Genomic DNA, 14159 nt, shown 5'->3' on the forward strand with positions numbered 1-14159 from the left:
AACCTCCTCCCCTCGACCAACCCCATCGTCACTTGGTTCTTTGTTCTTTCTTTTGTCGTCTTGAATTTCTTCTGTCAAGATCGAGCTCCTCTTGTTTTCTTCGTCTTCGTTCTCTCGATTCTCTCTGTTGTGCATCTCTCGTCTTCATCACTCCCCCCACCTTTACCTGAAACTCCTCAACGCATCGGTTACTGATTGGTGTATGAGATCAACTGCAGCCGCCAGGGTTTTGGCCGAGGTGGCAATAATAAAAACAACAATAGCGCCCCGAAGATGAACAACGGAAGTCCGGCCTCGTCCCCGGTTTCTCAGGTGCCTCCGCACATCGGCTCGGGTCCCAACTCCCCGGCGTTGGCCCCCAACATGGACAACCCCGCCCCCGTCGACCCCGACGCCCCCAAATACTTTTTCCAGGAGAAGTATGCTCCGTTGAATGTCAAGGGCAATTTCTTGACGCTCTGTGCCTGTCCCAAGAATGTTGAACTGGGCGAGTGGCTGGCCCACCAGAGTAAGCGATCGACTCCAGTGCCCCCACCGCGCAAGCGCTTCCGGACGTGTGGTGCTGATACCCCCGATTCCCCACAGTCGTCGAACAATACCGTTTGCTGCATGGCATGCTCCAGGTGATTCAGGAAGTCAATGGAGTGACCGGTCTTCCCATCTGCAATGAAAGCTCCTGTCCGACCATGTCTGCTGGCCGGTAAGCCCCCTTTCCCCCCGCGCCCGGTCCCAAAAAGAAAAAAAAAAAAAAAGAGTTCGCATGCTAAGTTCTCGTCTTGTCCAGGCTGACCTACACGTGGCTCGTGGACGGCCGTGCCGCCAAGATCCCCGCCCCGAAATTCATCAACCGCGTGGAGAAATGGGTCGTCGCCAAGATCCATGACAACCTGATGTTTCCCACGGGGAAAGTCACCGGGAACCCCGACACCTTCGCGCTCAATGAGATCGCCGCGACGGACCCCTCTCACCCGTCGTCGGCGGGGGCGGGCGACGAGTGGATCGGCAAGTCCAGTGGCTTCCCGCAGACGTTCTACAAGGACTGCCAAGGCATCATGAAGCAGATGTTCCGCTGCTATGCGCACCTCTACCACGCGCACTGGATCCTGTTCTGGCACATCTCGAAACACGACGTGCTCAACATGTGCTTCGTCCACTTCGCCACCGTGGCCAAATACTACAACCTCGTCTCCGACAAGGAGATGGAGCCCATGCAGCCTCTGATCGACCTGTTCATCAAGCAGCAACGGATTCCTCCCGAGGCGCTCTCGGGTGGCCACTGGGCTCCGCAGGCCTCTAGCTGAGCTAGACGGTGGGTCCTTATGGCTACGTGCATTCGACCACATAATGTGTCTTCGTGACCTGGCGTTGGAGCTGGCTTCTTTGGTTCAATTTGTTTTGGCCCCCCGAGTTTGTCCAATTACCTTTGATTACTGTGCAAGGTCAAGGCAACACATCATGACATTTACTGCTGTGAAACCTTGAGCATTTAGCATGCGATCTGCATATTGTGATTTCCCGTTTTGTTCTCCTTTTCTTGAACTTTTCCTGTATTGATGCATACCCTCTTGGTATTCTGTCTCGTCGAGATGTTTTGCACGCAGTCATTGTAGTTGAATAGATACGGAGCACCTGCCGCGGGCAAGGCTTCAAAGCCTCGGTATTTTCTTTCTTTTTTCTCCTCGCCTGATTTCTCATCTTTATTTGATGTTCCATCTGTGTTGGGGATACCGATCTTCCATAAACGTGGTTGAATATGAACGACGATTAAACAAGACATGAAATATGCCGTTCCCAATCCCCTGCGCATGCGGTATGAAGTAGTCAGTGGATATGACCCAGTATCCCCACATCAAGTATCACGGTGGCTTTCATGCCAACGGCTGGGCTGAGGAAGATCACCACAGAGTTTCAGATTGTGTGAAAGGCTTGCGCGGCTGGTGAGTCCTAGTCTTGGGATCGTAAATCGTAAATCAAGAGCGCCATGTAGACGATGCAGTATGGAAGTACCCAAAACAAAACACAAGACAAGACAAGAGATGACGGACAGTTCTCAACGAGGATACCTCTGTGTTTGGCACCATTCCTTTTTTCCTGAATCCTTTTCTTCCTTTTTTCTCTGTTGCTTTGGAATTGTGTCTCTTTGAGAAACCTCATAGGTAAACTCCATCCTCCCCCTCCCCATCCTGCGCATCACCCGATCTATCCGCCGCCGACGACGATCCCTGCGGCGCACTTGATCCATGACCATTAGCAGCCCCAGCCCCATTAGCCCCCGGAGAACCCGTCTTCGCATCAGGCGCCAACTCATCCAACTCAATCCACTTCTGACCGCGCCCTTCAACCTCGGCTTTTAGCAATCCAATCCGCTCATTCATAGAGCCCATCACGCCCTCATTCTCCGCGATGTAGTTTTCCAGCTCCTGTTTCTCCTGCAGGGTGTCTGCAGACTCGGCCACGAACGTCTTCAGTTCACTGTTGGAGCGCTGGAGGTGGGCGATGGAGTTTTGCAGTTCGGAGGCCTTGGCGTAGACGACGGCGAGGGGTAGCTCTTTGATGGCTTCTGTGAAGGCTGCGGGGCTGATGGGGAGGGCTTCTGAGGACATTTTGGATGAATACTTTTCGGACGGGAGATATTTGAAACGGGTTTGGCTTAAGGGTAGTGGGATATTGTGTGCTGTGTGGATGAACTAATTATGGTTGCGTGGATGATGCTCGTTTTGACGTCGTCGGCGTTATCGGTGCTGTGTGCTTTATCAGCACGTGACTGTACACGTGGAGTTGGAGCTGTTGATATTGGCCCAGATCTGGTAATATAGTAAGAGTAAGAAGAGGGATAACTTGAGTGTAGTGATCTTTTCGTGGTTACGTCCAGTTCTTGTCGAAGGTGTGTTTGGTGTGGTGGTGATGTAGGGGTTGCATGTGCAATGTGCCACTCCTCCGCCCATTATATATACATCTGACCATGCAGACTAACAACTTCAACACTACATTTACTTGAGGATTTCGTAGTACTCATTATGTCTATTATACCAATCTAGCATACCAATACAAAAACCTATATAGATATAATAATTCCCATTTAAACAATGTAATGAAACCAAGCATGGAGGCATCGGAACAACTTCTCCGCTCCGGAGGTCGGCCTGATTTTCGGGATGCCTGAATTTCTCCACGTTTGGATCTCCAACCACCACTTGCTCTACTTGCTCTACTCCCACTGCTGTTTCTCCCCAACTCCTGACTAATTGACACGCTCGTGCAGTAGGGTCCCAGACCCTCAGTCGGAGGAGATGAGCAATGTTTTCTGCGCAGCATGGCGGAACCCGTGCGCGGGGCGCCATCATCTAGGCTTGCTCTCGCCGGTGCGCTCCGCCCTTCGCGCCTCTTCAACGTCCTTGTATAGAATTCCCGCCGGAAAATTATTCACCACCGTCTCCTCGTCTGTCCCCAAACCGCTATCGCTTCCGCGCCTAACCGCGACACAACCATTCACACCCCCGGCTCTTGTCCGATGCCTCCACTCCCGACCGACCCCTCCGCCGCCGGAACATGGCGTCCCAGTGCGCCCCGAGCCCTTCAGCGAGGCCGAGATCAAGGCGATCTTCGGCGCCCGCACGAAGTTGACACCCCAGATGGGAAACCGTGTTTTGGCAGTCCTTCAGGGCAGACGCGAAGCGGGCACTTTGGATCTGGACCTCCCGGCCGATATCACCCGTTCCGCCCGCCCCGCGACACTCGATAAGGCTTTGACATGGTTGAGAAACAACCACCCCATGGACGAGGATGCCGCGATCCTGGCGCGCGTGGAGCGCGAAGAACGAGAGGAGGAAGCCAAGCTGATTCGCCGCGCCGAGGACCTGGGTCTCTACAAGCCGCAGAGTGGCTCTTACGAGGCCGAGCTGGGCGAGTCCCAGGACCCGTCGGGAAAAAGTGTCTTACAGGAAGCGCGCAAGTATAACGAAAAGCGACTGCTGGCAGAGCAGGAACGGAAACGACAGGAGTGGCTGGAGGGCGAAGAGCGCCAGCGTCAAATGTACGAGCAGCAGGTTCAAAAGCATACGGCGTTGCAGAAATCCGACGGCGAGCCGGCTTATGGAGGTAAGATGCCTTGACGTATATATATGTATATGCGTCCACTAACTGGCTTATAGTTCAGCAACGCGCGGATCCCACTGAGCGTCCTCTCCTGGCTTGGGTGCAGAAGCACCATTTACAGGCCATGGACACCACCATTGATGCGACCAAGATCACTACCGTGAGTTACACATATTGGGCGTAGTCGCATAGGCTATGTTTGAGGGGATCAAGCTTGCTGACATCTCGAGCAAATTGACAGAGCCGACGAATTTTCCCTTCCCTCGCAGTTGTCCTCCTCACAATCGGCGCGGGCTACGTCTTCGCCCAGACGTACGAACCGCCCGCGAGAGCGGATCGCATGTGGCCCGATACCCCCCCGGCGGCAGCGACCGTCGCGGCCATCATCGGCATCAACCTGGGGATCTGGGCCCTGTGGAAAGTCCCGCCCGCATGGCGACTTCTCAACCGCTATTTCATCAGCGTCGCCGCGTGTCCCCGCCCGTTGAGCAATGTCGGCGCCGTGTTCAGCCACCAGAGCCTCAAGCACCTCGGTATGAACATGCTTGTTCTGTACTATAGTGGCACGAAGCGTATGTTTCCCAAAACCTCCTTCCAGCTATTTCCACATCATTGACTCTATTAAGTCCACGATGAAATCGGCCGAGGCAACTTCCTCTCTCTGTACATGGTCGCCGGTGTCATGGGCTCGTTCACCTCGCTAGCAGCGCACGCCCTAACCGGCCAACTAGCCGTGACATCCCTCGGAGCCAGCGGCGCCATCGCAGGCCTGATAGCCGCATTCTGCGTGCTCAACGCCGAGTACGCCCCCCATCCTCCCTTCCTTTCCCCACAATAAAAGCCCATTCAAGACCATCATCACTAACCAACGGACTTTAATGATATAGCCAAAAACTCACCATTGCTTTCCTCCCCCAGGAATGGCAACACACCATGTCCGCCAACGGCTGGGTCTTCCTGACCGGCATCGTGGCCCTCGAATTCCTCAACCTCATCCCCGCCTTCCGCTTCTTCAGAGTCGACAACTATGCTCATCTGGGCGGGTATCTCACTGGGACTATCTTCGCCCTGGCTTATAAGGATCAGCAGAGGAGGAAGAGGGAGGAGATGCCTTGGTTCAAGAGGGCTTTTCTGGAGTAGACTTTGCTTTTTGATTTTGTTGGTTTGGGTGTGATGTGTTTGGTGGTTGTTGTTTTCATTCTCTACTCTTGTTTTACTAGCTGGCGCTTTTTGTTAGGTAGGCACTGTTGTTTGTGTGCTGCTTTGTATTTATTATTATTCATAACGTGGAAATATGGTAAATATCTGATCACGAAAGAAGGACGTAAATCTAGACTACCCACAGAAGTCTCAACCTGCCTAATTGACAAATTGACTTCTTTTTTGATACTCAGTTCTTCCACTATGCTTTCAACAGACATCTTTCTTGTCTTTCAAATAAGGTCTACTATCAGTGAGATACTCCAAGCCCCCCAGTATGACGTAAATATTCATCCATATTTGTCAGGGTTACCACCAGTGAATGTAGTCCACAGCTCAACACTGACTTTCCTAATTTGGCCGAGCAACCAACACCCCCAAAACAACAAAACACGTCCAGATCTGCTCTTCTAGAAGGTTACGCTTCGTAAGTAGACCCGCGGTTCATCGCTCGACGCACTGCATCGCATGGGTCTACCCCGGATTGTTAGTCGTCGTGGTTTTATACCCAAGAATGGATGGTGTGAAGCCTCAGTTGTAGATTGTAGAGTAGACATGAAGCCAGGTTTGCTGATTTTGAGGCGAGTGAGTCTGGGAGAGCACAATAACTGCTCATGTCATGTCGTGTTGTTGCTCTGGGTTTGAAAAGGCTTTTCTTTCTGCTGTTGTTGGTGCTTGCTTTCTCCCTTCTCTTCTTCTCTCATTGTCTTCATTATCCTGCATCCTTCCAGTATCGTTTTTTATCATCTTTGATCCTTTTGATATCAAACGCGTCGTCTGTCATCAAAGTCAGTTTAGTAGATCAGTGCTGTTGATTTTAGTTCACGTCAGTCTTCAAGACAGTCCGGAATCAGCCGTGAATCGGTCTTCGAGAGTCTGATTCGAGAAGTCCGCTCTCATTCTCGGCGGTCATCCTGGCTACCTTCCACTGGCATCTCGCCATCTCTGCCACTCACTTGAATATCTGTCTCTCACGCAGTTTCCATCATATCTGAGCAACATGTCGGATATGGTAGATTTCGAGGATGGGCAGAGCCCGCCTCCCATGTTCAAAATGAGGAGGAGCCTGTCACAGATATACCAAGATCTTAGCCCACAGGTTCCCGAAGATGAACACTTTGTGATGACCCGCTTGTTCGTTCAGAGAGACATGGTGGATGAGCTAGAAGAATTCCCGGACCAACTCGACGGGGGCGACGATCCGGAGGGTTCGCCTGAGGCTGCACCGTCCGCTCCACCCTGGTCGGACACGGCATCCACCGCGTTTGACGTGGTCGACCATCCGGAGGAGACGTCTGCGCCTTCCTGGTCTGATACGGCGTCTGCAGCCTCCGATGAAGGCCCCGACGGACCGACGAGCAAGAAGAGCAAGACGGCCGACGACCCGACGTGTGTCATCAGTCACCCGTCGAAGATCGTCGACTACCACTTGTACCTGCGTGCCGTGGAAAAAGACAAAGACACCTGGTGCAGGCGGAACGGTATGTATCTGTACGATGGCATGGAATGCCGGCGCATTTCCTACCGCGAGCTTCTGGATCCCAAGACCCTATTTCCTGGCGATGGCGGTAATGAGGCGCGATTCTTGATCTGCGCGCTCCCCATCCCGGATCATGACACGACGGTCCGGAGCCGACACTACGTCGTGGGATTCAACTGCACGGAACGAATGTTCTTTGCGCGCCACTTCGACTATATCACGGAAAACATCGACGATCTGTGGACGGTGTGGGACGACGGGCTCGATATGTACCAGCTCAGCGTGCCGGACCTGCTCCTGCTGCTGCAGTCCAGCTTCCGCGACGAGGTGCACGTGGGGATTGGAGTGCTCAGCTCGAGCCCATTCTGCGTGGCGCTGTGCGGGGAGGACGACCCCGGGATGGAGATCGTCATTGCGATTTCGCTGTGCCAGTGGCTGCTGGACTTTGCCGAGGTGATCTTCGAAGAGCAGCACGACGCGATGGACATGCTCAAGCAGGAGATCACGCATTACGTGGAGGAGCTCCGCATGGTGCTGCAGCGGGCGTCGTTCCGGGCGTGGTTTGCATCCAATAGGGACCTGTCGACGGGCGGATACAAGCGCAAGTCGGAGGTCAACAAGTACATCAACGATCTGTACAACTATGAGAAGTCCATGCACGACGGCAGCTTGGCGGGGAGGCCTTGGCGGGCTCCGGGGCTGGAGACGTGCGACCGGCTTCGCAGCGAGGACCGGAACCTGAAACGGAAGCGGACTGAAGGGCGACTGGAGGAACTGTTCGCGATCCCCGAGACAGAGAGCTCTCCCGAGGCGGCGGCGGCGGAGGCGTTCGAAGAGATGAGGGAGCGGTCCGAGGCCAGTCGCCAAGTCTTGGAGTCCACGTTCCCCCCGGACCCTCCCCGGACTCCATCTCCCCGGCCACTTCCCAGCAGCCCGGGGGCGTCCGCACGAGCTTGGAGTCCCATGTCACCGGGCATTGTGGCGCCTGCGACGGAGGGATTCGAGGAGGGGTCGGCTGTGACTGAGTACGACCGGATCCCGCTGTCCCTGCTCCTCCGGCGTGCGGCGGATCTCGTGGACGCGCAGCCCGAGCTGGACACGGTAGAGAATCGAGGAGGGTTTGCCAGGATGCTGTTGGAGCTTGGGGTGGGGATTGATCGCGCACCGAGGGATGTGTTTGCTAACGTCAGCCCGATGGGATATTTGCATGACGACTGGAGTTTGGCATCGGGAGCTGAGGCGCCACCGGTTCGTCGACTTCTTCCTAGCCCGGCTTTTGATTAAGTGTGGATTCTCGACTATTTTTTCTTCATTTTCATGGATGTTTTATATTGCATCTTCTTTGTCAACTGGATGTTTGAGTTGGGATTATGGATCCTTCTTGTGAGAGTACATTCCAATATGGTTCTTCATGGTTTTATGGATGCTATCAGGGATGGTATGGGACGATGGAGTTATCAGGGATGGTATGGGATGATGGACATGGGGAGATGGATCCACTTGGGCTGTTCATCACTGGAGTGAAGATCATGGTCATATTGGACAGTCTACCCCTGAGATCCGATGAATAGGAGAATGAATGGATAGGAGGAAAGGTAAAGGGAAAGAAAGAGAATGAATGAAGAGAAAGGAGGAATAAGCAAGATCAAGATGAAGTTGAAGAAGTTAAAGAAGTCATGATGAAGATAAAATGAAGTTATATCAAAGAAAAGAAGAGAGATGCCTGTAAAGCTAGGCAGCCACATACCACAGATTACGATCAGCAAATCCACGATTCATGAGCAGCAGAACCCAGGTTATTCGGACTAGTTCTTAGTTCCTTCTTGGCCAGCAGTCTGGGTAGCCTTATAATGCTTATTATCTGGGTTATGTTCGTTCTGTTATCATTCTCCCCTCTTAACCTCCCTTTCTCTGGGTCGAAAACTCTACTTCTCTTTAATCTACAACCCCCTTCTTCTGCTTCTCGTCCTCTCCTTTTCTTATTCTTCTCGTATTATTACCTTTATTCGAGTCGTATACTCGATCCCTTGATCTTCTCCCTGCGTGCATTGATACCCCTTTTGTTGTGACTTCATTCCGTCTATATACGCCTCCCCACCATCCTTGATTGATCCTGTTATATTCCTTCTTTTGGATAGTATTCTGAGTCGCAGGCCATAGTCCCATCATGGCCCAACAATACGGTGCGCCTTGGTTTCTCGATCTCCCTCCTACCTCATGTTTAATACTAACCGATCGGATCGCATAGACCCCCCCAATGGAATACCCCCCAATGGCCTACCCCCCAATGGCCTACCTTCCAATGGCCAACCCGTGGCCACCCCCCAGATCGATGTTATCTGCGGGCCCTTGCTCAACTTCAAAAACATGGACATCAATGCCTCCGAGTCCACCTGGCGTGGTAGTGTGTTGATCGTGACCAAACCCAACTCTCCTCAGCCGCGGCTTGTTTTGCGCAAGGCTGGCCCAGCCGCCCCCGATGCCTCGGCCGATGCGCCCCTCTATGGCAACCACGGCTCCCCCATCGACGGTTTGCGCCTCTACGAAGATCCCGAGAAGGCCTTCTGGCGCTTCTCCCTCGCCCTCCCCCTGGACTCCTACGAGGCTCGCTGGGAATATGCCATCGATGGCTTCCACTACACTCAGGGCGACCTCGGCCGCGCCTCCTGGGACTTTGTTGTCCCCTCCGTCAACCAGTCCATGCGCATGATGTTCCACTCCTGCAATGGCTTCTCCGTCGGCACTGACATGGACGCCTGGCTCGGCCCCAACCTGTGGCACGATGTCCTGCGCGTCCACGCCGAAAAGCCCTTTCATGTCATGATCGGCGGCGGCGATCAGATCTACAACGACGGCATCCGCGTCGACGGGCCCCTGGCCGAATGGACCGCCATCGGCAACCCCCACAAGCGTCGCGCCCACAATTTCGACAACTCCATGCGCGAGCGCTGCGACGAGTACTACTACGCCAACTACATCCGCTGGTACTCCACCGAGCCCTTCAAGGAGGCCAACGGCCGTATCCCCCAGATCAACATCTGGGACGACCACGACATCATCGACGGCTTCGGCTCCTACACCGACCACTTCATGCGCTGCTCCGTCTTCCGCGGCATCGGCGGCGTCGCCTTCAAGTACTACTGCCTCTTCCAGCACCACATCGCACCCCCGCGCTCCACCTACACCACCGACGCGCCCCAGACCATGCAGGCCGTCAACGGCACCGCCGGCGCCGACCCGCGCCAGCTCGAAAACACCTACGTCCTCGAGAACCAGCCCGAGGACGACAGCTGGATCGTCGGCAAACGCCCGGGCCCCTACGTCGAGGAGAAGAGTCGCAACCTATACATGCGCCTCGGCAAGCGCATCGCCTTCGTCGGCGTCGACGCCCGGACCGAGCGCACCCGCCACCAGGTCAACTACAACGACACCTACGACCTCATCTTCAAGCGACTCGAGCAGGAAGTCGCCGCCGCCAACGGCGACATCAAGCACCTGATCGTCCTCCTCGGCGTCCCCATCGCCTACCCGCGTCTCGCCTGGCTCGAGAACATCCTCAGCTCGCCCGTCATCGCGCCCATCCGCCTCCTCAACAAGCGCTTCGGCTTCGCCGGCGGCCTCTTCAACCAGTTCGACGGCCAGGTCGATCTCCTCGACGACCTCGACGACCACTACACCGCCCGCCAGCACAAGCGCGAGCGCCGCCTCTTCATCCAGCGCCTGCAGGACTTCTCCAAGACCCACTCCGCCCGCGTCACCTTCCTCGGCGGCGACGTCCACCTCGCCGCCATCGGCCGCTTCTACTCCAACCCCAAGCTGGGCGTCCAGACCCGCCACGACCCCCGCTACATGGTCAACGTCGTCAGCTCCGCCATCACCAACAAGCCGCCCCCCAAGGCCGTCGCCAACCTGCTCGCCCGCCGCAACAAGATCCACCACCTCGACCACGACACCGACGAGACCCTGATGAACATATTCGATCGCCAGCCCGGGGGTATCGAGAAGAGCGCCACCTGGAACATGGTCACCATGCCGTCCCGCAACTACGCCTGCCTAACAGAGGTCGACACCCCGTTCACCAACGGCGACGGCCCCACCGGTCTCGAAGGCGGCACCATCGACCAGATCCCCAAGGACGGCCACTCGCCGCTCCACAACGGCGAAGCCACCGCGGGGGCTGAAAATTCCGCCGCGGACGGGTTCGGCTCCGACGGCGTCATGCCAGGTGGTCTGGACGTGGCTATCCGGGTGGAAATCGACCCGCAGAACAAGGAGGGTGCCGCCGACGGTTACGCATTCAGTAGTACGTATCTTCCTTCCTTTCCCTCTCCACATCGAATATATCTCCCTTCCAAGAAAACAATATTAATAACACAACCAGTCCCCCCCCTGGAATACATCCCGTCCGAATCAGACAAGAAACGCCCTCACTCATGGCGCTCGCACTCGCTTCACGGCCGCCACTCCCGTCCCCAGTCGGGTAATAATGATCCTCCTCGACCGTCGACATCGATCAACTAGCTAACTTGACCCACCACTTGGCTGGAAAAAACAAAAGAACAACAAAATAAACAACATCAGCAACAGCAGCAGCAGCAGCAGAAACTTGTCTTTGATCCGGTGACTTGGTGGTCCGAGGGGATTCCTATTTGATTATTTTTTATTTCGTGGGTTGATAGGGGATGGATGGGGGTTGTAATATCTGATTATATGCAAGGTGGGGTTTGTTGGATATTATATTATACCAATTGTTGTGGTTTTGAATATATCCGTGCATGGTTTGTTTTGATATTGGTTGAGGGGAGGGAGGATCCTCCATATTTATGATTTGACTTCTACTATTGCTATTGATTATGTAGAGTATTTTGAAACATGACTTTATACTGATAATGTGTACCTTTATTGATCTATGTGTTTCTTTCTTTCTTTCTTTCTTTCTTCCGTGTTAAGAGTGTTGTTGGTGGGTGGAATCGGTGGAGGGTCGGTCAGCCTTAGGGTGTTGGTTCGATGTATATTATAACAGATGGATGCTGGAATATATGACTTCCATAGTCTTTTCGCTTCTGATCCGAACCAAGATCGGTGCCGCTGTCTGTCCAATCTCCGTGTAGACAGGCCATTCCCTGATCTTCTATCAAAAGTTGGAGGAATGGATCGGATATTTCCAGGATCGAACATTCGATACTCCTTGAGTTCGTATGTAGCATCAAACTTGCCCTCCCGCTCCTACAGTTGGACACTTGTTGACGTCTGCAGACGTTCCCGTCCAGGCCAGAATGCCATCACCTAGTATCCACCGTATCCACCGTATCCACCGACTCAAAATGTCCAGTCCCCTGCAAGAAAGGACTATGCAAAACAGGCGACACGGGACTCTCAGCGGGTCGACACCGTCGTCGCACATACCGGTAATGCTTATCGAGCTCGAACTCAATCGCACACCGAACTCTGAGCGCACTGAGCGCAGGCCACACGCCCTTCTCGCCCTTCTGGATCCAGTGCTTCAGGTTCTCTTTAGTTGGGTTCTCCAGGAGCTTGGTGAAGTCCATCATGGAGAGGTCTGGGACGAGGGTCAGGCTGGGTCCCGGGATGGTCTCCTCAATGAGAAGCCGCGCGAGGACCTGCGGAAGGTAGCCGAAGTAATCTAGTTGGCGCAGTCGGTGGCGGATTTCCGACGCGACGAGGCCTTTGATGGCGCGCGTTACGGTGAACCGGCCTGTTGGACGCCGGTCAAGCAGGTGCATCTCGGAGCGGAAGAATGGGATGAGATAGGGTCGGGCTTGGGAGACGATGAAGTGGTTGACGTTGAATAGCTCTGCGATGCGCGCTAGCGGCGATTCTCCGGCTTTGTATCGACGAGTGCGACGTGCTGCCTTGGAGGCTGCGTCTTGGTCGTCCCACCAGGGGACGATTTTGCCTGACTCGTCCTTGCAGTAGATCGGTACCGATTGGTACAATGATGAGGATGATGCATTCGACGCCACAGCCGCAGACCAGATCAACTGCACGTGGTTAGCTCTGAGAAGTTGGATAGAGGTTGGAGGTTGGCACGTACCACATTGGGGGCAGTCAAGTAGTTTAACAAATCCGGCGTCCCACCGGTATTCGAGGTTGCGACAGTGATGTTCAGGACACGCTTCGAGCGCGCGAACGCTTCCTCAAAGGTGATATCCCCAATATTGGCCCGTACGCACTCCGCAAGCACCCCGATATCGAGAAAATGACCGCGGGACATAAACCGGTTGACTCGTCGACTCAACACGCCCAGCCAAGTGCTTCCCAGACCAAATGGCAACCGCGGGTTGCTGTCCCTCTTACGCACACGGTCAAAAGCAGTTAAATCTATGGCGTCGCTGTCGAGGAATGTCAACAGTTCGGCCTCGGTATGTACGCCGACCAGCGCGGCGATAAGCGCACCCGTCGCCGTTCCGGTGATGATGCGAGGCAAGACGCCCTGGAGGTGGAGGGTCTTCACCACGCCTAGGTGACATAGCCCGAAGATCGACCCGCCTTGTAAGAGCAATGTCGTTCTTCCGAACGCCTGGCGCGTATCGTGCAATAGCTCCAGCTTTGACTGCGCAGTAAAGCCAGTATTATAACCCGGGACCGCCGGCAGGGCTGAGACATATTGAATGGAGAGTGCCACCTGAGTGATATAGTCGTCCACCAGATGCTTCGTCCCTGCGTACGAATGAAGAAAGAGATGGATCGCGGTTATGTTGCCGAGGTTGCGGACCAGACCCGATCGGAGCAGGCTGGTCAGTGTCAGGATGTCGTCATTTTCTCGGGCGTTCATGATAGCCTGCATCCTTCCTAGAATGAGGAGATAGTCATAGTGAGGACTCGTGGGGTCCTGCCGCCTAGATATGTTCAGCTCTAGTATTCGTCGAAGTCATGGTCGTAGTCTGTCCACTCACCATAGATTGGCGCCCAGGAGTTCATCCAAGTCGATCGCAGCATCGTTCCACTCCTCGAACGATTGAGCCGTAGATATTTTGCGCAATAGTTGGGACTGCGGAGATTCCGACCTCCACCATGACAGTAGTGCCTAGTGTAACGTTGTTAATACATGTCATTCTGACTGGGCCGATGGACAATGGGGAGGACATACATCTCTGAAGAATTGCAATACCTTCACTAATATAGTGAAGACCCTGGCAATTACCCCAAGGGGCATCTTGTAATCTGACTGATGGGAGAGGGAGATGATGCAGAGAGGAACAATCACAAGGGAGGTTTCTTTTGGAGGGGACGGCATAATCACATGCTCCCGCAACAATGATATAATTCCGATCTCATCGTACCTGACTACCCTGACTACTACTCCGTACTACTATTACTACTATGAATACCAGTATTTATCAAACAGGTCGTTATCAATCAA

General features: G+C 54.2%; 7 protein-coding genes across 7 annotated transcripts; 5 read left to right on the forward strand and 2 right to left on the reverse strand.

Moving 5' to 3' along the window:
- Positions 1-273: 273 nt before the first annotated feature.
- On the forward strand, positions 274-1301 carry P168DRAFT_243338 (Mob1/phocein family protein; the record flags this gene model as incomplete). The annotated part of the gene is made up of 3 exons (XM_024833854.1): positions 274-508; positions 586-700; positions 785-1301. 3 exons carry the CDS (start codon positions 274-276, stop codon positions 1299-1301), a joined length of 867 nt encoding a protein of 288 aa, XP_024689511.1.
- A 445-nt stretch (positions 1302-1746) lies between these two features.
- P168DRAFT_66752 (uncharacterized protein) lies at positions 1747-2891 on the reverse strand. Its single transcript, XM_024842092.1, has one exon. It carries the CDS (start codon positions 2601-2603, stop codon positions 2151-2153), a length of 453 nt encoding a protein of 150 aa, XP_024689512.1. The 5' UTR covers positions 2604-2891; the 3' UTR covers positions 1747-2150.
- Positions 2892-3195: 304 nt separating this feature from the next.
- P168DRAFT_330212 (rhomboid protease PCP1) lies at positions 3196-5398 on the forward strand. The gene is made up of 5 exons (XM_024841556.1): positions 3196-4098; positions 4152-4255; positions 4337-4667; positions 4722-4896; positions 4983-5398. Exons 1-5 carry the CDS (start codon positions 3291-3293, stop codon positions 5233-5235), a joined length of 1671 nt encoding a protein of 556 aa, XP_024689513.1. The 5' UTR covers positions 3196-3290; the 3' UTR covers positions 5236-5398.
- P168DRAFT_66779 (uncharacterized protein) lies at positions 4983-5809 on the forward strand. Its single transcript, XM_024842093.1, has one exon. The coding sequence runs from the start codon at positions 5269-5271 to the stop codon at positions 5707-5709; it is 441 nt and encodes a 146-aa protein (XP_024689514.1). The 5' UTR covers positions 4983-5268; the 3' UTR covers positions 5710-5809.
- A 155-nt stretch (positions 5810-5964) lies between these two features.
- Positions 5965-8423, forward strand: P168DRAFT_293302 (uncharacterized protein). Its single transcript, XM_024837785.1, has 2 exons — positions 5965-6072; positions 6252-8423. Exon 2 carries the CDS (start codon positions 6296-6298, stop codon positions 8057-8059), a length of 1764 nt encoding a protein of 587 aa, XP_024689515.1. The 5' UTR covers positions 5965-6072; positions 6252-6295; the 3' UTR covers positions 8060-8423.
- Positions 8424-8656: 233 nt separating this feature from the next.
- On the forward strand, positions 8657-11659 carry P168DRAFT_313240 (uncharacterized protein). Its single transcript, XM_024839644.1, has 3 exons — positions 8657-8958; positions 9024-11078; positions 11157-11659. Exons 1-3 carry the CDS (start codon positions 8943-8945, stop codon positions 11294-11296), a joined length of 2211 nt encoding a protein of 736 aa, XP_024689516.1. The 5' UTR covers positions 8657-8942; the 3' UTR covers positions 11297-11659.
- A 1-nt stretch (position 11660) lies between these two features.
- On the reverse strand, positions 11661-13965 carry P168DRAFT_275522 (triacylglycerol lipase family protein). The gene is made up of 4 exons (XM_024835501.1): positions 13887-13965; positions 13693-13823; positions 12831-13635; positions 11661-12777 (listed from the first exon to the last, which is right to left on the reverse strand). Exons 1-4 carry the CDS (start codon positions 13950-13952, stop codon positions 12058-12060), a joined length of 1722 nt encoding a protein of 573 aa, XP_024689517.1. The 5' UTR covers positions 13953-13965; the 3' UTR covers positions 11661-12057.
- Positions 13966-14159: the final 194 nt, after the last annotated feature.

The sequence above is a fragment of the Aspergillus campestris genome, assembly GCF_002847485.1.
Source record: "Aspergillus campestris IBT 28561 chromosome Unknown P168scaffold_13, whole genome shotgun sequence".
In the NCBI taxonomy this organism is placed as follows: domain Eukaryota; kingdom Fungi; phylum Ascomycota; class Eurotiomycetes; order Eurotiales; family Aspergillaceae; genus Aspergillus; species Aspergillus campestris.

What these genes read in the sequence shown, in the direction of transcription:
- P168DRAFT_313240 (XM_024839644.1), top strand. An exon ending in CGACGGTTACGCATTCAGTA is followed by an intron (nt 11,079 to 11,156) that starts GTACGTATCTTC and finishes TAACACAACCAG; the next exon opens with TCCCCCCCCTGGAATACATC.
- P168DRAFT_293302 (XM_024837785.1), top strand. Translation starts at nt 6,296, where the DNA reads ATGTCGGATATGGTAGATTTCGAGGATGGGCAGAGCCCGCCTCCCATG.
- P168DRAFT_66779 (XM_024842093.1), top strand. Translation starts at nt 5,269, where the DNA reads ATGTGTTTGGTGGTTGTTGTTTTCATTCTCTACTCTTGTTTTACTAGC.
- P168DRAFT_275522 (XM_024835501.1), bottom strand. Translation starts at nt 13,952, where the DNA reads ATGCCCCTTGGGGTAATTGCCAGGGTCTTCACTATATTAGTGAAGGTA. An exon ending in TATTGCAATTCTTCAGAGAT is followed by an intron (nt 13,824 to 13,886) that starts GTATGTCCTCCC and finishes ACGTTACACTAG; the next exon opens with GCACTACTGTCATGGTGGAG. An exon ending in ACTTGACTGCCCCCAATGTG is followed by an intron (nt 12,778 to 12,830) that starts GTACGTGCCAAC and finishes AACCACGTGCAG; the next exon opens with TTGATCTGGTCTGCGGCTGT.
- P168DRAFT_330212 (XM_024841556.1), top strand. Translation starts at nt 3,291, where the DNA reads ATGAGCAATGTTTTCTGCGCAGCATGGCGGAACCCGTGCGCGGGGCGC. An exon ending in ATGCGACCAAGATCACTACC is followed by an intron (nt 4,256 to 4,336) that starts GTGAGTTACACA and finishes GCAAATTGACAG; the next exon opens with AGCCGACGAATTTTCCCTTC. An exon ending in TTCTGCGTGCTCAACGCCGA is followed by an intron (nt 4,897 to 4,982) that starts GTACGCCCCCCA and finishes TTAATGATATAG; the next exon opens with CCAAAAACTCACCATTGCTT.
- P168DRAFT_66752 (XM_024842092.1), bottom strand. Translation starts at nt 2,603, where the DNA reads ATGTCCTCAGAAGCCCTCCCCATCAGCCCCGCAGCCTTCACAGAAGCC.